Source organism: Sylvia atricapilla, chromosome 20 (assembly GCF_009819655.1).
Source record: "Sylvia atricapilla isolate bSylAtr1 chromosome 20, bSylAtr1.pri, whole genome shotgun sequence".
NCBI classification, from domain to species: domain Eukaryota; kingdom Metazoa; phylum Chordata; class Aves; order Passeriformes; family Sylviidae; genus Sylvia; species Sylvia atricapilla.
Genome location: NC_089159.1, coordinates 2,746,547 through 2,769,340, shown reverse-complemented (window position 1 = coordinate 2,769,340; position 22,794 = coordinate 2,746,547). Strand labels below are relative to the sequence as shown.

Sequence of the window (22,794 nt, the reverse complement as noted above, 5' to 3'; positions counted from 1 at the left end):
GAGACACCAACAGATTGATAAGCATATTTAAAGGCACAGGCACATAGCTCCCAACAAACTAGAAGCTTCTGACTATGGGCTACCTGTGATCTTTGCACCATTGCCCCTCAGCTCCCAGAACTGACTTGCTGTGGGAGACAGGATATTTTCATTCGCTGAAGAGAGAGGAAAGGAGAATGTTGTCCCAGCCCAAATGGCACATAAGGTAATAGTTCTGCTCTTCTGTCTCTTATTTTAACTAAATAATTTATTCAGCAAGGCATGCCTACTTTTAAGTCCAATGCGTCAAGTATCTGTGAGCTCTGGGACAGCCCTGTCCCTTCACAGGCAAGAGAACTACACTAAAACACTACCTCCCGAAAAAATCCCCTACCAGGCTCTGTGTTTTCAGAACTAAGTTTACAAAGAGACCAGACTTTCTGTAATATTACCAAAAATTCAACTGACACAAAAATCAAGTTGTGTTTTCTTCAAGCTGATCTCCCCTCAAAAGCCTACTAAGGGATTTCTGCCGACAGCTCTACAGATTAATCCACCTCTGTCCCTGCAGCAGGCAAATAAAGCCTTACACAAATCAGCAGAGCAAGATGCTGCACTCAGCAGATACCAGAACCACACATGCTACAAAATACAGCACAGCCAAACGTAAAGGCAAAGAGGTTGCAGATTAAAGTACCTTTCTGTTATGCCCTTTTATCTTACAAGGTACTCCTGAAATTAGCTCCTAGCCCAGAATGTTTTTTACACCATTTCATTTTCAGATTGCAGCTCAGATTATTCTGAAGCAGAAGTACCACAGAAAAATGAGCGCTGCCATTCACTTTTGGAAAAGGGCAGAAAATTAATTTAGGGTCAATAAAAGCAGAGGTCTCTGTAGGTATTAATTTCCATCTCACAGAATTTATCAACGGTCCTAGAATTCCTCAATTTCTAGCTATGCCAGTAGTGTACAGAGAGAAAAGCAGCAGCACTTATCCTGGCACACAAAGCAATTGAGCAAGGTCCACGCTACATTGACCCTGCCATCTGGACAGTGCAGAGGCATTTCCAGCATTATCCTGTATAATCATGTAAAATGGTATTCTGATGAGAGAAGCCAAAAATCCTGTGTTCCAGAGATCCAGCTGATAACAGCAATCAATCTATCAATCTCCCTTTATGGATGCAAGATGACACAAATCACAGAGTGATGCCCACGTCACTGCTTCATAAACATGAACAAATTATCACAATCTGTTGCATATTTTTCAATTCACCGGTCCTCAGGAGGGTGAGAAAAGGAGAAGTTAAGAAGCTGATCCTCTGCCTCCAGTGAAAAACAGAAAGGACTTTGTTGGGGGCTGCTGCATGTGCAGGATTAGGCCTGAATGATTTGCCAAAGGCTTTACAACAAATTGGTTGCTGAGCTAAGAATAGAAGCTGGGAATCCTGGTTCCTGGTGCTGCAGTCGCTACAGAACCCCTGCCTTCTCCCGGAGAGGGCACTCGGGCACACAACTGCACTTGGATGCAGCAGGAGGACACAGTGCCCTTGCGAGGCTTCACTCAGGAATCTTCCCCCAGCTAAAATGCAAGAGCCCTGTGCTGGAAACTATTAAACAGCTGTAGCTTCAGCTCCTGCTTCAGCATTACACACCAGCGTTATCAGCTTCCTTCCTTAGGCCAGGAATGCTGCAGGAATTTGTCTTCTGCAGACTACAGAGAAAGAATGAAAAAGATGATTGTGTGTCTGTGAAAGAGGAGGGAGGAGAAAGAAAGAGAGAAGATTAAAGGTTTTGTCATTATATAGTTTAACCTTCTGAAAACAGATTTAGTAATCCTGTATCAAGACTGTGATTTTGGTGTAAGTTTTATCATGCTATTCATCTTGCCCACAGTCCTACCACCTGTATGACAAGTTCCCAGCCTGCATTCCAGCTCCTTGCACAGTCTCTGCCCCAAGAAGCCTGCTCAGCTACATCTGACAACCTCAGTGCTTCAGCAGCAAAGGCTTTAGCCAGCTGAGCACTTCTTCAAAACATCACTGTTGGGAAGAACCAAATACCTCAAAGGCCTGAGATATAAAACATAAAGGACTCAAAATGGGGTTCCCTCAACAACAAAAATATATACAACCATCTCCCACACACCCTGACACAACAAGGCTCTGCAGGGCTTGAGGGAGCCAGCAGAACAGTTTTGGTGTGTTGAAACAAGTACAATACAAGGAATGAGTGGCAACAGATTGAGGAACCATCAGTACAGAATCTGCAGACTCTTTCAAAAGAAAGTGAGCTACACACAAACAGTCAGTGAAGGAACAAAAATTGTAATCTGAAAATGAGCAAATACAATCCCCAAAACCCCAAGCACTTAGTTTATTTAAGGACCAACTACTCAGACCAAGAAAACCTTGTTCATTTTGAAAGAAAATGACCAACGGACATTTTGGGGTTTTGAGAAAGCCAGCAATGAACCAGTTAACTGGAATGTCAGATAATTCCACTGAAGTCAGTCTCCCACGAAGACACTTCCCAATTTTGGATGCAGGCATTACATTCACTAGTTTGGTGCCACGTAACTATATGACACTGATTTTCTATAATGCATCAAGAAGGAAACATGTTCCCAGCCAGTAAGAACAGACTGGGGAGACTAGAGGCATTTCAGGAGGAGGCTCCCTGTGGCCATACAAACCCACGGGTAAAAACACCAAAAGTAACATTACAGAGCCTGTTGCTTCAAATCTGTCAGAATGCAAGCCTGGACTGAAATTTACTACTGGTTTAATAGCAATGTTAGACATAGTGAAGGTATGAAGAGCAAGGTGAAGCAGTTTTGACAGATTTCCTGGGAAGCTCCAGTGCCAGGGCACTCGCTCTGTGGGGAAAGGTGTAACCTTCATGGGAACCAACTCACACAATGTCAAAATAATAATTTTGTGCTGAGGTGAATAAATGGCAGGGGAGGGAGGGGAAGGGAATCTTTTAGATTAAATCATAGGCAAACTTTCACCACAGCAGAAATTCAACAGCATGCCAAGGTTTCAAAGCTAATCACTGCTGACCTGTCCAAAGAAAAGCTGAGAGTAATTTACAGTATTTCTGCAAAATAAGCTTCAGTTTTGACTGAGCCTGCAAAAAGCAAAGCTACAATTGCTGTGGAGTTTCAGTTGGTGCATGAGGCTTCATTCTAGAGCTGTGTGAACAGTGGGCAGCATCCTCTACTTGAAGAACTGAATATAAGTGTACTGGAAAAAGCAAGTACCACTTGAATCTATCAACAGATAGGTACAGCCTGTCATTTCCAGATACATTAATGTCAGTGTGGCCACTGCTTGTGACTGACTAAAGATTCCTCCTGTTTTATGGGCTTAGCTGGCTCACTGTCTATAAAAAACCATCCAGTATTGGGCCACGCTCCTGTTAACTTCTCCCTCAACTGAGAGAATTCCCTGAATTACAATGAGCCTGTATCACTGCCAGCTGTAATATGACCATACAGGTACCTGGAAAAAGGACAAAATGAGGCTCCAAAATGAGCCAAGATCCAATCATTTAATCTTTATTAAATCTCTGCCTCCAAAATGAGGCAAACATTTAGTGAAGATAAAATGACTGGATGATTTTCCCACAATTATTTGAGCAGTAGCTAAGTTCAGACTTTCCTGCTCTAAACAATAGTATAAAGAGGTCAACCCTATTGCCACCTGTACCAAAGGAATCAATCTCTTCACCTGGACTTAAGCAACAGATGTCTAGAGAAGGTATTTCCTTAAAAAAAAACAAAAAACAAACAAACAAACAAAAACCAACAAAAACAAACAAACAAACAAACAAAAAAACAAAAACAAAAAACAAAACCAAAAAAAGAAAGACTCAGCCCAAACCCAAAAATGACATGCAGGTTTTTTAGACCCCTGCACCCTTTCTGCCCTGCATGGCAGTCCACTATTGCTGAGCAGTCTGAGGGCTGTCTGAGGTGTCAGGGGATGTCCTCTGTGTGAGGCATCACAGCTTCCTCCTGAGCAGCACAGACAGCTGCAAACAACATATCAAAGGAAAAGCTTCCTGAGGGTGCAGAGCCACGGCTTAAGTGGAGTAAAAATGTCTCTCTGGCCAGACTCCCAGGACAAAGAAAGTCCTATGCCAGTTACACTCTTAACCAGCATTTTCATGTCCAAGGAGCAAAATAATTTCTTCTTAAACCTCTCCATCAAAAGCCTGGTGAATAGCCGTTCTTTGAAATGATGGCACAGAGCCACTATGGATTTTTTTTCTTGAACAAACCAGTGTTAAACAGAATCTCACAGCCACAGAGGCAGGTAACAGAGCAAGGCTTAGGCAACCATCAAACCAAGTACCAGCATCTTCACACTCACACCACAACAAACAATGGCTTCAAAACACGGTGGGGCTGCCCTGCAAAAATATAGGAGCACTGTAAGCATCAGTTAGCCAGGAGAACAAAAGAACAGGAGAGCCTAAAATAAAAGTTAAAGTAACAGAAACCATACATATGAGTCTGGAACGTGATGCTGGGGAAAGAACCATCAGTTATTCTGTCACTTGCTGATTTTCCCAGGCTGAGAAACCACCAACAAAATGCCATGTTGCTTCCAGTCTGCTCATCTAGATCCAAATAGGATGTTTTGTACTCTTAGTACAGGACTTTCAGTATTCACACGTTTCACTGCAGATAATCAAGACCTGGTATTAATATAACATGAATTATCCAAGGATCCCAATGCAGGGTACACCAAGCAAAAAAGGGTATTTTCCCAGAAACCTCAAGTGTACTGATGTCCAACTTGCATGAAGAGGGTTTTATACAAACATTCCCTCTAACATGAATAGTTCTGCCTGGGCTCCAACTCACCAACATCAACACAGAGAAACTAGTTGACTTTGCTATGCAGAGAACTGGGTTATCAGGGCATCCCAAGCAGATTTGTAACAAAATCATTGCCTTGAATATTGACATTTCCACTCTTGTATCTGTAGACAGGGCAAAGAAAGAAATACTTCTTGCAAGAGAAAGCTCTGGTTCCCTGTAACTACCAAGGCAGACACATTTCCAAACACACAGTAACGTAAATCACTGCACAGCCATTGTGTTGTATTAAAGAACAGGTTGGCATTGTTTAATAGGAGGTTTTAGGCCTTCCAATTCAATTCTATTCAATTCTATTTTTTCATCTGGCAATGCTTTTCAACTTGGTACAGTGCAAAATACAGTGAACTGGTACAACCTTGGAGTTTGGGCCAAATGCCATTTGCTGGCCCTACAGCAAATGAAGCCAATAAAACAGGACTGACTTGCAACCTGAACAATTGTTTTCAAGGAAAGATGGTAAACTACTGGAGAAGAGGGAAATATTCCCATGGAAAAGAGAAAGCCACACCTGTAAGCTTCAGGTATTTCCTTATTACAGAACTTACCTTGGGGACATGACATACCTACTCAGCATTTTTTTCACTTCTTGCTGCCAAAAGTAGGTGATGTATTTGAAGTATATGCAAAGGTTAGTCTCTGTAGAGATCACCATTTTGTAACAACCTGATCTTTTCTGTTCATTAACAAAGGCTGGATCTACATTTTTCAATATCATATACAAAGACCTATACATTTTGAGCCAGACTATTACCATAATTGACAAGAATAGGTCTGTTTTCTCATATGGTTCAGAGATATCACAGTTAGACAGCATCTTCTCAAAACATGAAAGATGACACTTCACCAGACATAGATGTGCCAGGCAATAAATCTTGGAGGAGAAGAGTACTTATTTTAATTCTAGTCGTCACTGATCAAGAGATACAATTACCTTTCCAAGACAGACACAGGAGAGATAAATACAAAGCAAGCAATTAAATAAAACCACAAAAATGCTCAGTGTTTCATTTAAATCCTGGTGTACTTGTTCTGGTCTAATAAAAACAGCCAACTCCACAGTCTGCACAATTCCTGAGATCAGGAGATACTGTGCCACAGCTGCCTGCACTATTCAGAACAGCAAGGAGGCCTGTTCCAGTTTGGCACACACATCTGCTTCCCCTCCCCTTTTAACAGGCTCATCATTTCAGCCCTAAGCATGGAACAGGTTGGAGATCTGCTCATGTGACTTGCATGTCTGTGCACTCCAGACCACAGAAAGGTGTCCCAGCAGAGTTTGGTACTTTGCATCATTCTAGGATCTTTCATATCAATGTCTGCAAATGAAGCTGTGGCCATTCTTCCTTCAGAAGAAATACTCCAAGGCTCTTCCAGCGCTGGCAGCTCAGAACTCACAAACAACTCTTCAGTAAGAAGGCAGAATGCATTCAGCACAATAGAAGGCCTACTGGGATCAGGACTCACACCAGCTTGCTTCTCCTTCCTGTTCTACAGCTCCCTGCATGGCTCTGGGTAAATCACACTATCCTCCTGTGCCTAAATTCTGCATTTGTCTAAGAGGGATAATCACTCTTCACTGCTGAAGAGGGGCATTCTCAGGCTACACTTACTAGTGATTGACAGGAACCCAGGTACTACAGACAAGCACCATTAAAAAAAATCACCCCTCCGCCACAAATGCTTTATGAAAAACAAATGCTCCTTAAAAAGCCGGTTTCAGATTCAGTTCCCTAGTAGTTATCACAAAAAACCTGCAATTTAACATAAACTCCATCTATCTAAAAATATCCCAACACAATTTGACAATGTCCTTTCAACCAGACATTTAAAAAGACCTACAGGCACAATTACATATGACAAAGATAATCACAAAACAAGAGAAGAAAAAAGGCAATATTGTTCCTTCTAGCTTAGGGAGAAAAAAAATTACAGTGCACTCAGTTTGCTGGTTTAATAGGTGATGTGATGGGTCCTTAGTGCATCTTGGGATAATTTAAGAACAGAATGATTAGCAGTGTATGATGACAGTGATCACTGGCTGGTTCCTGGAGAGCTGATAAGTTATTAAGCTAAACAATGGATCGCTATTATGAGCAAGTCAGTGCACTAACTGTAATTTCCTTGAAAGCTGAGTGGTGCATGATTATACTTGTCCACTCCGACTGCCTGCTGGCAGCTCCATATTCTGCTATTGTTCTGAACTGTACAGTCTTCCCAGCGCCCAAGATACAGCCACAGAAAAATGTATTCTTCATATTCAGGCTTCATTGTGGCAGCTGTCGACTGAAGAATAGTGGAAAAGAAACATTCTCTGTCCTGAAGCATAACTATTAGGGCTCCTAAAAACATGTGGTTTTATTTGTCAGCAGGAGCTACCTCTACTTTCCAACGGAGGCAATTTCCATTTCAAGAGAACTCTGAATTTAGAATTACACGTGTATACAGCTACAGACATATTGTACACATGTCCATATATGTGTGTATTTATGTGTACTTAAAAGCCACACACATATATGAGTACATTCCTGGTGGTTTTCTTTGTGATTTTCAGGAAGACTGCTGTTACTACTGGAAGCTCATCCAGACATCTTTTAACTCACATTGCCCTTTCAAGGTACGAGGAAAGACAACAGACAACACAGCCATTAATGAGCCTACCAAAACTAGGGAAAAAATAAAACCACAAAGGAAAGCAGCAGCTGGATGACAAGGACTTCAAAGTGGTTAATACACACATGGACTGAAAACATGGCCTTCATCTGTCCTACTGAAAAGCGGTAGTCCTAGTGGTGAAAACTGTGCAGGACCTGGAAAACAAGAGCGAGGTCCTGCTGCAGACCTGCTGAGTGAGATGGGTAAGGCACTCACCTTCCTGTGTGCCTCAGTTTCTTCCTCTGCTAAACAAGCCAGCAGCCTCTGCCCAGCTCCCAGAGCACAGCCAGCACACGCTGCACTGGGGGAGCCTGGGGCTGCAGGGACCACTGCTGAGGCACACAGAGGCCAGATGCTGCTGCAGACAAGGAGTGAAGCCAGCCCACAGCCCACCTGGCTGTGAGAAAAGAACTGAAATCCCCGTTTTTGATCCCCTATACCCATTCTCAGAAATATATCTTTGCTCTTGCCCAGGAGTAGCCATGCTAAGCCTTTCCCTCCCTTAGGTGTGTTTTTTCTTTATTCCTGTCCTGAATGTTACCAGCTAGTCTGAGCAGGAGGCAAAATTTTTAAAGCCCTTAAGTGTCTCCTCCTCGAACAGCAACAGCCATTTTGGAGTCCAATCCTTGTTGGCTTCCAGTGAGCTTTGGGGTACCCAAGAGCTCGGGTTTTTTAAATGGGACTTAGGTGATTCTGAAAGTATTATCATGTACCTCACATTGATTTGATATAAAGTGAACATTAAGTGGCAAGAAAACCTGACAATGAGAGGATTTGACAAGTGCTTAAAAGGTAGGTCCTAATTAATTTTAAACTTTGTTTTATGTAAGGCTCATTTAATGAAATTCTTTCATTGTCCTTTTTTGCTGTGCTGATCCTCCAGGGAATATATAACCAGGAGTATGTTTTAACAGGCCAAGGAAAAAGTATGAGTACTAGTCTATTTTGAATCCAGGAACCGTTCCTGTCACTGAATTTTTTCAAGCCCAGCTGAAAAGGAAAAACGATTACTGTAAAAACACAACGTGAGAAAATGTAATATTTGAAGTGGGATACTAGTAACACACATAGAAAAAGCCTCCCCTATAGTTTTGAAGAAAGGTTAACACCATTGCTAGTCACACACCTTATACCTATATAAATAACCAGTTTTTCTCCCTACAACAAGATCTAATCTAATTCATTCTCCTGAGTAAAGAAAGGTTACAAGTCAATCATTTCCACTCCAACTCTGAATTAACCAGCCCATTGCCACATTACTCCAACTGTGAGTCTGCACCATAAACATACACAAAATGAGATGGCTTCAAAGTGTAGGGGTGTCAAGTGTCTTTGTCATCCAGCTGCTGCTTTCTTTTGTGGTTTTTTTTTGTTTGTTTGGTTGGGGTTGTTTTTTTTTTTTTTTTTTTTTTTTTCCCTAGTTTAGGTAGGCTCATTAATGTCTGATGTTTGGTTTTTTAATCTCCTGAACTTGGAACACTCACAACAAGTTAACAGCAACTTCCAAAACACTGGAGATGGAATCTGTTGAATCAGGGACAGAAATTTCATCAACTGCTGTGCTATGATGCTCCAAGTACACCCTAAGTTATCCAGCCAATGAAGACAGCTCCATCAACTGCTGTGTGCAGTGTGGCCATCCACACATCCCTAAGAAAAGCACATGGTTATGGCAGTAGGAAATCTCAAAAAGAGATAAACAGCAATAACTTGCCATGGAAGTCTACCAAAAATGGTTTAACAGCCAATTATGCACCAGTTAAAAGCCTCGATGATATACTATAAACAGAAGAAAATTAATTTCAAACGTATGTTCATGTACATCTCAGAAGGATGCAAATTTTACATGAAGCACAGAATTTACACATGTGCATATTATTTAGCATTTCTGACTTTGTTCTTCTATTTTTCCCTCCACCAATATCGTTACATCGTTATCACCTTTATAACGACATCCATTCACAATACACTGCTTTACAAGATCATTAAAAGCCAATAGGTAACTATATTGTTTCAGGACTACTTCATATTTAAATCATTGCTTAAGATTACAATTCAACCACCATCTGAATGAACAAAGCTATTCAAATGGGTGCAGAACACATTAATTTACATTTACATTAATCATTCTGGCCTGACTTCACACTCCTGTGCAAACAAGAAGTATTTCTGGCCTGTCACAGCATAAGAGCTACCAGGGGATAGCTCAGCAATTCCATGCAAACCCTTGCCTTATAAACTTACCCTTCCTCAGACATGAGGCTCTCCCTACACACAGAACACTTGTCCTGGGATCAAACCTCAGCAATCCCTGGAATACAGCACCGGGATGGGAAATGTGATAAGGCATAAAGCCAACAGCACGACTGGATGTACAGGAATTATAAGAACCACTCAGAAATGCTTGGAGTAACTTGATACCAATAGGAAGAGTACAGAGAAAACACTTCCCTACAGTGAGGCTCCATCACATGACCACTTCTACAGTGGAATTTCAGAAACTGCACAATAACCATAGCACAGCATTCACTGCAGGGCATGCACCACACAATACTGCACATTTAAGTCAAACTAAGTCACATTTGACTTCATTTAATCTAATATTTTCCCTTACTCAGGTCAAGGACACAAATGAAACTTCTGTGTAGAGGGCTTGGGTAGAAGTAGCTTCATTAGTCTTGTGCATCTATCCAACATCATTACAAATTATAATTAAGTTGTCTGCACCAGCACAGAAGTGAGTACATGCCCTTTCCCAAGGCAAGCTTTGCTCTTACCAAGCTATGGGATTTTTTGGCATCTAGTTTGTTTCAGGTAGTTTTTCACTGTTTAAAGGCAATATGCAGTTCCACCTGAAATGTTCACAAAGCAGCACAAAGGACCAATGAACTACTGCGGTAAATAGTCTCTCATTCATACCAACAGTCCTCTCCATAAGCAAGAGGTTGCACAGTTTCACTTTCAGGTTTAAAACCCGCTTTGTTGTGCTGAGATGAGACATTAAATCACACATTATAAGGCTACGGGGAAAGTAATGCCAAATGGAGCAAAGCATTACAATGTCAATGAGGTCAACGAGACGTTAACACAGCAGAGAGCAAAGCTCCATGCACGGCCTTAAGCACAGATCCCAATGGACAAAATCCCAAGCAAGCTGCTTGAGCAGCCTCTGCCTTGAGCTGGGGGGTTGGGCTACATGATCTTCAGAGATCCTTCTTGACCTCATCCGTTCTGTGATGATTTGCTGTTTTCTACGTTTGTGACAATGCACCAGGCCTGGACTGAAAACTGCACAAGAAGCTTGAGGCTCCACTCTGGCATTAACCATCAGTCCCACCCACATGAGGCTCCTGGGAGGTCATGAGCCATCCATGCCCATTCACAAGGCCAGCTCTGGCCTTTATCACCTCTCTTCATCTTTCTCCCCATTAAACCATAAAGCCTGCTCTTGGTCAAGCCAAATTCTTGCCTACTTTTCTGCGTTTAGCCAACATCACACTGGTGTAGCAAAGTAGTTTCTGGCAGTCCTCAAAATATTGATACACAGTATGCCAGGAATACTGACAAGAAAACAATCATTGAAAAACAAAATCTGTGCTAAAAATGCTCTGTTCCTTAGGAATCCAGTCATTCTGCACATCTGTACCTACAGTTACCTTGTCTGCAATGCAGGTAACTACATCCATTTTATTTTCCATAATGAAGTATTGATTTTGCTTGCAAAAAATTTGCTATAACCACTCTACATTGCTGGCATTTTACCGGAAGAAAAATCTCTTAACAAACATAATCTGTGTCAATTTGTGACCACTTAATTTGTGAGATGGACCTATTGCAAAGCACACTGACCCACCACTCAGAGCAAAAAACCATTCACTAACTAGAGTTACCTGCAGTAAGCTCAAGGGAGACTGAGCCACAAGTTTGTGGTTTCACACCTCTCTGGCTCAGCAGATGCAAACAAACAACACACAATAAAACGCTGCTTGGTTTACAAAAACGCCAAATGGGTAATAACATGCAACTTGCAACACATCATCTCAGTATATCATAAATTGCCTGAAATCTATCCCCACACAGTGAAAGGCCAATTCTAACACCACCCTACTGCAACAGTTTGAATATGAAAACGATTAAGAGCACAATTTTATTTTAACATTAGCTCATCTGATAAAAAGATACCTGAAATCCAAAAATCTTTTGCAGAGGCAATATTATCTTAGGCATAAGTGAGATAATTTAAACAACATTTATCAAAATATGTTTGCTGCTCCAAACTCCAAAGCAAACTAAGTCAGCTGAGGAGAAATCACTGACAAAGCCACTGTAACCAGTCCACTTATGCAAATACAGCAGATTTTGACAGCGTATTATCTTCCACAAGATGGGTGAATATTTTCCTTATTTCAAATTATTCCGTTTAGTTCAAAATGATCACTAGTTAATTCCAAGTTGGGAAACAAATTAGGAACTGACAAGGCAAGTAAACTTGGTTTTCTTCTTCCAGTCTGCAAATAAGAAGTAGATGTGGAGGGCTGAGACCTTCCAGCTCCAGTGTCTTGCCAAGCACAGTCTCAAGTCACCATTGGTTTCATTTGTTTAGGACAGGTCATGTTACACTGCTTAGTTATAAACACAAAATAAGCTGAGATTTTTTTTTCCTAAATACTTAGCACATTTAATACTGTGTAGTAGTTTAAAAAGAGCAAATGAAAATGTTTGCAAACATTTTCAACTAGATTTCTACCCAAAAGCAGCTTGAAAAAGATCACAGCCGAAAGACTAATCACCTGATAAGTCATCCATCATTTTCAAAAGAGCACAAAAATAACGACTAAGTAAATGTATGTAAATGTATACAGTTGCTTAGATGCATGCAGAGTATATCCTCCTCAGTATTAAGAGCTACCTTTTTTTTCTTCCTGCCAAGACTACATTTATTTGCAAGTGAGTGCCTTAAAGGTTATCAAGGGAAAAGAGTCAATCTTTCTTTAGGAAAAGAAATAAAAGCTACAAATGTTAAGCAAGATTAACATGGGCCATTTCAGTCAAGGTCTAACTTATCAACTTCCACCAACTCACCCTGCAAAAACATGCATGGCATAAGAAAGGGCTGAACACCGACCTTGTAACCACAGAACCAGGATAAATATTCAGATATTGCTAAAACCAGAGCATATCATTATCCAGATTCTCTTCATGCAACATTCTTAAAAGGTCTAAATGGAAAAAGACAGGGAGAGTCACACATACATTTTCAACTGTTCCACCCATGTCAAAACTTCTAAATTTTCCTCTCTTAGGTTCAGAAATTTCTCCATTACAACTTTTTAAATTCATCTATTTGAATTTAAGTAAAACTTAAAGGTTGCATTTTACTCCTAAATAGGCACACCTTATGCCATCTCTAGTATCCTCTATAATAAGGATGCTAAAACATCACATGAAAAGAAGATTAACTTCCCCTTTACAGTTACCTCTCAGTCAAACATACATCTCACTCCAAATCCTGAGAGGGTTTGGTTCCTACATTATAAACAATTTGTATTGAAAAAATTTGGGTCAAGGACAGCTAACCATTAACAACAAGCCTACATCTCTCTACAATTACTGGTCAATAAATAGCACAAGTATCTTAAAAATATTTATTTCATCACATTACCAAACATTACTGGACCACAAAATTCTGGAAAAATCACTTTGCCTACCCAAGCATCCCCACAAAAACATACCTCAGAGTTCCCCAAAGGATTAGGGAATGGTGTTCTGCCACCAAGCAAACTTGCCATTTCTCTCTTCTACATGCCAACTCTGTGCTAAACTGCAGCTCTGGTATCTGCTGGGAGATCTGGTATCTCTGGTATTACTGCTGGGAGCTTCCTAAAGCAGGCTGCAGATCAGAAGTAGGCTTTTTATTTTAATCTCTAGTAAGCCACATTTAATAGACCAAAGTAAGGTTATTACAGTTGGTGAGAAAGTTTAGGCGTTCACTGGATTTCTCTGGATGTGAAAATAAAACATTAATAACCAGTACATAATGTTTATTATATATCAGACCACAAAAATGAGATCAGATTCTTTGTTTCAATGGTCAGCACAGTAAAACTTTGTGCAGTACGCCTGGGACTAACAAGGGCTTGTATAGTCATGAAACTGGCTTAATCAATCTTCATTTCTTTTGTGCCATAATAGAACATTTTTGCCTTTTTTTTTTCTTTCTTAACAAATATATCTTATCTACATAAAACTAAGCTGAGCTGAGAGTGGGGAGAGGAGATCTTTTTCCTTTGAAATGATAACAGTAGCTCAGAGGCTTTGCTCTGCTGATTTTGAAATAATGAATGGAGATATTTCTTCACATTCCTGTAGGATAATTCTTTTACCAGCCTTCAGTTACCAGCAGATCAGAGCTGGAGTTTACTCTTGAGCTGGCGGTAAACAAAAGAACAAATCTGTACTGTTTCTGCTGAGAAAGAAACTGCAGCCCTTGTCCAAATATATTAAAACTCTAACATGCAGGATGACTAAGAGGTTGTGTATTGGATAAATGAGGTGGTGTGATAAACAATTAAAAAAAAAATCAATGGAAAGACTTACATGTTTACAGGGAACGACCAAGGCATTGTCAAAGAATTCAGCCAGCAAATTTAAGCCTAATTTAAGTTACAGTTTAGTGGAGGGGCAGACTGTGGATTCAAACTATTGTGTAAATGAACAATTCAGCTGATACTTTGAGATGACAAATGCACAGTATTCACACTTTCCCTTAACAGACCTGCACTGGCCCTACTGCTGAAGCATACCAGTACCAGCTTGCAGAAAGAACCATCTAACTGATAAAAGCCACATGTTTAATTTAAATACTGACTTTCACCTCAAAGTAATAAAAAAAAAAAAATCATCTGAGGGGATCTTCAATGAGTTACATGTTAAAAGATGAATATTTTTTCCTCTTTTCTATTTCTCAGCTCAACATGAGTGGGCACCATTGATGTTTCTTTTACATAACACAGGTGATGCATCTCATCTATGTGACAGCGTTCCCAATGAACTGAGGCATGGGAAATAAGGATAATCAAGTATCCCACTACAAACTACAGGCAAATATTTATTTATTTTAAAAGTATAATATCTAAATCAGTATTTCTCCAGCACATAGTGCTGCTCACCATTACCCTCTGGGTTTGATCTAGTACTTCCATTCAACCTTTTGAATCTCATTTAGTTTCTAAGCCCTCCTGTCAGATTCTGACTTGGCATCAGCCTCAGCCTGATGGGACCACATGGTAGGTTGAGGGCTGACTGCATGACAGAACTGCCAGGCAAAGAAAGGGAAAATTGGGCAGTGCCCCACTGGTAAGCCATGTGCCAGAAGCAGAAAATAAAGGGAAAAAATAACATTTGTAGATAAACAGTAAGAGACCATCGGGAAGGAAATCTGTTCCTTCCAAGGTTTAACATGTTAAAACACTGCAGAATGCTCTCATAGCCCAGCAGCAGCTGAAACACCCAGCAGCCTTGAATGCAAACTGATGACATCCACAATTAAAAGGCTTATATACCTCCTCAGCCCAAACAAGTAAATTCTGTTCTCTCCACCCACTCAGTTAGCTGATTCTCACCAGCTCTACTCATCCTGAACATCCACCAGCAAGTTCAGCACCATAAATGCCCACGGTGACACAAGCAGGGCAGCAGAGTGCCCTGGGGAAGGGCAGGCAGCTTTAGCCATGAGGTTTCCCATCACTCCAGCCTCCTGTGGTGCCTGGACATCAGTACTCAGTCCTTCTGTAACAGATGGTCACCAAATCAGACTGAAAAAGAAGTCTCCAAACCTCAGATATCACACGCATACACACCTCCAGATAACAAAATAAAATATTCAAGGCATTTGGGAGGCTTTGCCACAACAAAAGAAAACACGATCAACATGCTTTAGGTGAGTAGATATGATCTTACAACTGGCAAAAGCCTTTGCTCAGTGGTCTTCCTAGGATGCACAGGATGGCAGAAGCCATAAGAGACCAAAAAAAAGGGTTTTAGTGATAGGAGTAACTTGCCTTTGCCAGATAATCATCCAGTGTTGCAGGCTGATCTGTTTCTCTTATAAGGGCATAAACAACATGTGTTTGTCTGAGTTCATACCAAAGGAAACAGACTGCTGATCTCAATGTCCTCAAATGATGCATGGATACATTTTAAGCACTTGTTTGTCCTATTATATTCTGAAGTCCAAAATAGACCTTTTATTACAGTATCTCCAATTTCAGGACACATATACAGTAAACAAGTGATTGGGGAATGAGAAACACTTATATTAATAGCAACAGCACACTGTTCATAAGTAGAGGTGTCAATTATTACTAAGCAAAATGGACAGATTACCAAAAATACCACCACAAACTTAAAGACAACAAATATCGTTTTATTTTTTGCTCAAACCCCAAAGAAAATCGAACTTACTCTGTACATTTTGTCATCATTCATTTCTTGCTATATTTTTATTGGAATAAATATTTTTTAGGACCTCTCCACACTAAGAATACCTTCTGCCTGCAAGCATCCCATTGCAGTGGCTGTGTGACAAGCAGAATCAAACCCGAAGCAGAGCCCATGGCTACACAATCCCATCCAGCTTCTCTGGGAAACATCCCATTCACATGGACAGCCATCTGTAGGTAGTGCCAAACCTGCAAGCTTGCAAAGTGTCTGCAATTCTGTGCCAAGTCACCAATAAACAGAAACTGGAACGTTTTGAAAAAGAACCCAGAGTGACAGACACTTTTGGAATGGCTGCCTTGAACACTTCAGGCGACCAAGGTCTCATCCCTTACACATGCAGGGCTTACTCCTTTCTCTTCAGCATTCAGAAATAATGACCATCTTCAAACCAACAAGGATCAAAAAACCCTCAGAGATTTTAAAATTTGTGATGCTAGACACATGACCTACAATTATTTTAACCACCCAGCCCTGTGAGCAAACGAACTGCTCAGCTTCATTCTAGTTATAATTTAACAGCTTTACAATTTAAATAATACTTTTCTCCCTCAACTACTTCACAGCTTACCACCAAATCTTTATAACAGGTACTGGAATAGACAGGAAAGATTATTTGTTAGCATTGACTCCAGATGTTCAGGGGTCTACTAAAGAAATCAAATTACCCAGAAATCAGGCTAACAGCATTACACGGACCCAGTGCTTGGAAGAACCCTGACTCCGCTTTATTCTCCTGGACTCTCCATATATTTATATACTCTCAGAAGACAAGGGTAGGCTCACCTCCCTACTATCTATTGCATGAACTGGTGCTCAATGCATGCATTCTCCCAAACTGTCCTCCATTCTGGTTTAATTCCCATGCACTAAAAGGAGTCACAAAACATGCTGAGTTGGAAAGGACCGACGGGGGTCACTGAGTCCAACTTGTGGCCCAGCTCTGCTCACACCATGTGCCCCAGTGTTGGCCAAACGCTCCTCGAGCTCTGCCAGCCTTGGTGCTGCAGCCACTGCCCCAAGGAGCCTGTTCAGTGCCCAGCCACTCCCCGGGGGAAGAACCTGTTTCTACAGCCAACCTTCACCTCCCCTGACACAGCTTCAGGCCATTCCCTCAGGTCCTGTCCCTGTCACCAGGGCAGAGATCAGTGTCTGCCCCTCCTCTTCCCCTCACCAGGAGCTGCAGACTGTGAGGAGTCTCCCCTCAGCCTCCTCTTCTGCAGCTGCCCAGACCAAGTGTCCTCAGCAGCTCCTCAGGGCTTCCCCTCAAGGCCCTTCCCTGTCCCCATAGCCTCCTTTGGACAATCCCTAATGGTTTCATGTCCCTCTCACACTGTGGTGCCCAAATGTGCACACAAGGCTGGAGGTGAGGCCGCCCCAGAGCAGAGCAGGACAATCCCTCCCTGGCCCCACTGGCAATCCTGGCCCTGGTGTCCCCAGGACAGGGCTGTCCCTCCTGCTCCAGGCTCTGCTGGCTCAGATCCCACTGCTCACCAACCAGGACCCCCAGGGCCCTTTGTGTGGTGCTGCTTTCCAGCATCTCCTTCCCCAGTCTGTACCTACACCCAGGACTGCCCCAGCCCAGGTGCAGAACCCAGCACTTCTCCTTGTTGGATGCAGTTATAAGATATTTTGCAACTGAGAAAAAAAAATCAAGAAAGGAATGTAGCAAAACAGTATTTGTATCAAGTGCTCAAGCAGGTTACTTGTGGCAGTTCTCCCAGTAGCCTGAGACAGTTTAACCAAGGAAGCAGAGACACTTCGTTTTGGTGTGAGGGAAGCAGCTGCTCATTTTGCACACAGGGATGTGAAGGCTGGAGTTTTCAGATGAGCACAGTTCTCTGCCCCAGAGAAGTAGTATTTACAGAGGCACATACAAAAGAAAAATAATGCAATGGTGAAGCCACACACAGTTGTTATATTTACACGTATAAACACACTGCACAGCTTCGGAATAGGTGAGAATCCTCGGCACCAAGAACATTCAAGTCAGACACAGAGACACAATATGCTGAGCTGGAAGGGACTCACAAGGATTATTAAGTCCAACTCCTAGGTGAATGTCTAGTACCAGCACCGAATCCCCAACCCTGGCACTATTAGCACCATGCCCAACCAACACAATCAACAAAACACCAGAACAGGGATGACAGCAACAGCAGAAACATTAGACACATGCAAATCTTCAGCATGCAGCTAAAAAAGACATGGATCACTCCTCCACTGGGGTGCCTGGCAGAGCCTGCTAAAATCAGTAGGCCTTGCACTGACAAAGGCAGAACACCAAGAGCACAGTCCTCAGTGTAACTGCTTAGCAGTTCCATTATTATTTATTCCTAGATGACCTCTTAATGTAACTTTGCATAAAATACATCATGCCTAACTTAAAGTTATGATTAAGAGTATTCTTCTTTCAGCTCAGTTCAGCCCACTGTTTTATTCACTACTTGTCTCACCTCTTCACCACATTAGCTGCTGCCTTGCTTCTGGCCATAAGAATAGTCTAAAAACTGCTGTTCTCTGCACAAGAAAATATTGCTATTGTAACAGAAGCTAAATTAAAACACTTGTGTCATAACAAGGGCAGGAGTGTGAGAGAGCGGCAAAAGGCCAAATAAAGAGGGAGATTTGTTACTTTTCCTTCCCAAGAGGATTAAGAAAAATGTGCAAGATTTAAAAAAAAAACCAGAACAACAAAACGTGTTCCAGTCCTTTTGCCCCTGATGTATGAAAACATGAAAGAGACTCTCCAAATCACTCCTCACAGGACGCTGTGTAAAAACCCTCGTTTCTTGCATGACTAACATAAGAATACTGATGATGTCATTGTCACCCCTTAGGATCACATCTGTCCTACAAACCATTATTTCTTACTGGCAGCCTCGCAGCACCAGTAAAACTCTGTTTAAGGTCTCAGCCGGGAAAAAAGTAGGTGATGTAGTGACTGCTATCTTTGCTACCTCATCAGAAAAGATTAGCAGGGATGTGGACCACCTCCCTCTTTCATTCCCCTGAGGGGTTCTCTGAGATGGGGTGTGTGGGAGTGGAGATTTGTCTTGCACCCCTATAAAAGGCTGTTGACTTTTGGGCATATTCACTTTTTAAAGGAGGAGGAAAGAGAAACAGTGAGGTCATAAATTTATAGTTACATCTCCCAGAGACCCTCATCTTTCTTATACTCATGACGTTCATCAGAGAAGATCTGTGGGCCAGGGACCTTGTTTGCCCAGGGCATGCAAAAGCACACAGGAGAAAAACGTTTCAGTGCTGTCAGTTGTCTCAAGAATGACACAAACAAGCTTCCCCTGCATCTCTACTGTCAGCAAAAATAACAGAATGAACAAAAGGGAAATAAAGAGAAGTTTCCCATGCCAACAAATCATTCCACAAACATCTGTTGTTCCTGATCAGTGATATTCCATGGAAGGTAAGGAAAGATTGATACGCAGGGTGTAGATGTTAAAAGACAACACAGCAACCAGAGACAATACAAAACTGTCAGGTGCTGCACCCAAATGCCAGACAAGGTATCACACCCCAAAGGGGTTCTCTTACTGCCCTGACCCTTTGGCGGCTCTCTAACATTGAAAATGTGAAATGTAATGTGAAACAAAAAGACAGCAGGACCATCCATGAAGTTTAAAATAATAAAAATAAAAATTAAAAAAAAAACCCGAAGAAACAGAAAAACCCCCATGAAACTCCACTCTATGCATTAAGAGTGACAGATAAAAGACTTGATTGTTGACAGTAATAGTGACATTTGAAGCATGGGAGAGGGAGAAACAAGACCTTCAAAAAATCAGCAACAACTTTCAATTACAATGAAACAACACATAAAAATAGAAGCTTTATTTAATGCCCTGTGGAGTATTCAGGGACAGCAGTAAACAAGGTGCTGATATACTTTACACTGCAAACAATGTCAGTGGCAAGCCAAATAGGACCAGCCCCAAATCAGAGTGAAATTTCAAGGCATGAAGATAAAGGGCTGTAATCAAATTACACCACAAATGGGTCCATTCATCTGTAAGCATTTTAACAGAGGGCATTGAATTACAGTTTGAAATAAAACAAATTAATTTGCTTTCTATTTCTTAAATATCCATTCATTATTTTCTTACTGCCAAAGAAAATTTCCCACCTTAATACGAGAATGAATGTGGGGAGAAAACTGAAATACTCATTATCAGGCAGGAAAAACAAGAAGAGTTTGACTTGTGTTATTTACATTCCCATTCCTCTTTCTGAATAGCGTGAAGTCAACAAACTAAGTGAAGACAGAAGAATCTGCAATTGCAATTCAAGTTGTTTTCTGCAAAAGGCCTAGCACCTTACATCCATCCAATAAACTGGCCACAGTATTTTCTTTCCTTTCCCTAAATAAACAAACCAAAAATAATAATTCTCACAGTGGTTTCCACTAGGTTCTTCTTTTTCACAAAAACTATCACCATCCAAATGACTTAATAGCACAATTTTTAGGCGCAAGGCATGTATCGCCCCTCGTCCTCCCCCAGTTTAGCAGCACTGGGAAAAGCACCTTTGAAACAAACCCGCGTCGGGAGGACCCGCTCTTTTTGTAAGTGCTGCAAGGAACAACAAACCGGGGGAGGGGGGGAATAACCCCCAACAAATAAAAAAACCCAAAACCCCCCCAAAAACCAGAGAGAGCGAGAGAGGAAAAAAACAACAAAAACCAACCAACCATCACTCCTCCTCCTGGGGCTGCTGCTGTCCCTTTGTTGTCCGGCGGCCGGCCCCCACCTGTTCCCAGTGACCCGCCGGGCAGCGGCGAGCTGCGGCAGCGCCGGGGGCTGCCCTACAGCCGCACCGGGACACCCTCGGCTCCAGCGCCCAGCCTCATCACCATCTCCCCCTCTTGGGATGGCAGCGGACGGTATGCGTGGGGAAGACGCAGGTGTTCTCCTCACAGCCCCCAAAAAAACAAAACCCTGTCCTCTGGCGAGGAGGGCGTCCCCCCATCAGCCAGCAGCACCACTTCGTGCAAGGAGGGTGCCATCCCCCTGCCCCTTTGCGGGAAGGAGGGTGACCCCCACCCCAACCCTGCCCCTTGCAAGGAGGGGTGTCCCCCATCCCAGGACCCTGCTTTATTTTTTTTCTTTCCCCTCAAGGAGGGGAGCGCCCATCAGCCCAGCAGCCCGTCTCCGAGGAGGCTGCCCTGCTCACTCGCAGGGCAGATCCCGGCCCCCGGGAGGAGGGTGCCCCGGCAGCCCGCGGTCCCCCCGGGGCAAGCAGGGCACGGCCCCAGCACTGTGTCCCCGGCAGGGAGCTGCCCCCACCGCCCCCGCGCTGCCCCATCCCCGGCACCTACCTCGTCTTAGAGGACAGGAAAGCAAGTTTGATTAATCCATAGGTAAACAACTGGATGCTCTCCTTGGCTATGCTGGCCACTCTGAGCCTGTGCTCTAGGATGTGCAGTTCCATCTTTTCCTCTTTCTCATTTGTAGTTCATCTATCCCTGGGGTTTATGTTGTGTTTTTGAATGGGGAAGGGGAGGAGGGGGGGGGCTGTTATTGTCGGTGCCTTTTTTTTTTTTTTTCCTTTTTTTTTTTTTTTCTCCCCTTTCCTTTTCCCCTCCCCCGGTTCCGTCTGTCCCTTCCCGGCTCCGGAGGCGGCGGCAGGGGATGAAGGAGCAAAGGGTGCAAAAGTTGTATCGGCGCGGGGGGGAGAGGCCGGCGGGGCGCGGAGCGGAGCAGCGGAGCCCGGAGTGCCGAGCAGCTGGTGCTCGCTGGAACAAACAACTTGCCACTCAAGCCCGGGCCGGCGCGCCTGCGCCGCGCCCCGCCGCATGCCGGGCCTTGGAGTCCGCGCCGCCCCTGAGCGCTCCCGGCGCCTGCCCCGCGCCCTCAGCCCGCCCTCCGCCCGCCCTCCGCCCGCCTCAGCCCGCCTCAGCCCGCCCCCAGTCCGCCTCAGCCCGCCCTCAGGCCGCCCTCCGCCCTCCCTCAGGCCGCCCTCAGCCCGCCCCCAGCCCGCCTCAGCCCGGCCTCCGCCCGCCTCAGCCCGCCCCCAGCCCGCCTCAGCCCGGCCTCAGCCCGCCTCAGCCCTCAGCCCTCAGCCCTCAGCCCGCCCTCAGCCCTCAGCCCTCAGCCCGGCCTCCGCCCGCCTCAGCCCGCCCCCAGCCCGCCCTCAGCCCGCCCTCAGCCCGCCTCAGCCCGCCTCAGCCCTCAGCCCTCAGCCCGCCTCAGCCCTCAGCCCTCAGCCCGCCCTCCGCCCGCCCTCAGCCCGCCCTCAGCCCGCCCTCCGCCCGCCCTCAGCCCGCCCTCAGCCCGCCCTCAGCCCGCCTCAGCCCGCCTCAGCCCGCCTCAGCCCGCCTCAGCCCCGCGGCCGCTCCCCCTCAGGGCACACCCGCCTTCGGTCCGCGCTGTTGAGCGCCCCGCTGCTCGGCGTCTTCTGGTTTGGTTCGTTTTGCTTCCCGCCCGCTGGAAAAAATCTTTCTCCCACCCCCCCGCAAAAAAAACCAACCGGCAGGAAGGAGAACTTTAGAAGTTTTCGTTGATGTTAGGGTTTGGAATGCTCGAGGCTTACCTTGTTAGTTCATCCGTGCGGCGGATGGGAAATCCTTGTCTGTTGTCGAATGGGGAAAAAAAACCCCGTTGGCTTGGCGTGGAAGTGTTACAGAGGAAAAATCGCAGCTGTGAAGAAGATGAAAGTGGCCCTGTGTGTGTTGTAAGGCGGGAAGGGTGGATGGGCTGTTTGTCCCCACTGCTGTCCCATCCTCAGCACAGGGAGGCCGAAGGGATGGGCT

General features: G+C 43.7%; 1 protein-coding gene across 1 annotated transcript in view; it reads right to left on the bottom strand.

The window, feature by feature from the left end:
* CASTOR2 (cytosolic arginine sensor for mTORC1 subunit 2) overlaps positions 1 to 21,802 on the bottom strand; it is a 117,438-nt gene extending 95,636 nt beyond the window's left edge. Inside the window, exon 1 of the mRNA XM_066333142.1 lies at positions 21,361 to 21,802. Within this exon, the coding sequence (XP_066189239.1) occupies positions 21,361 to 21,473 (113 nt within the window). The 5' untranslated portion in view covers positions 21,474 to 21,802. The remainder of the gene's footprint in view (positions 1 to 21,360) is intronic.
* Positions 21,803 to 22,794: the final 992 nt, after the last annotated feature.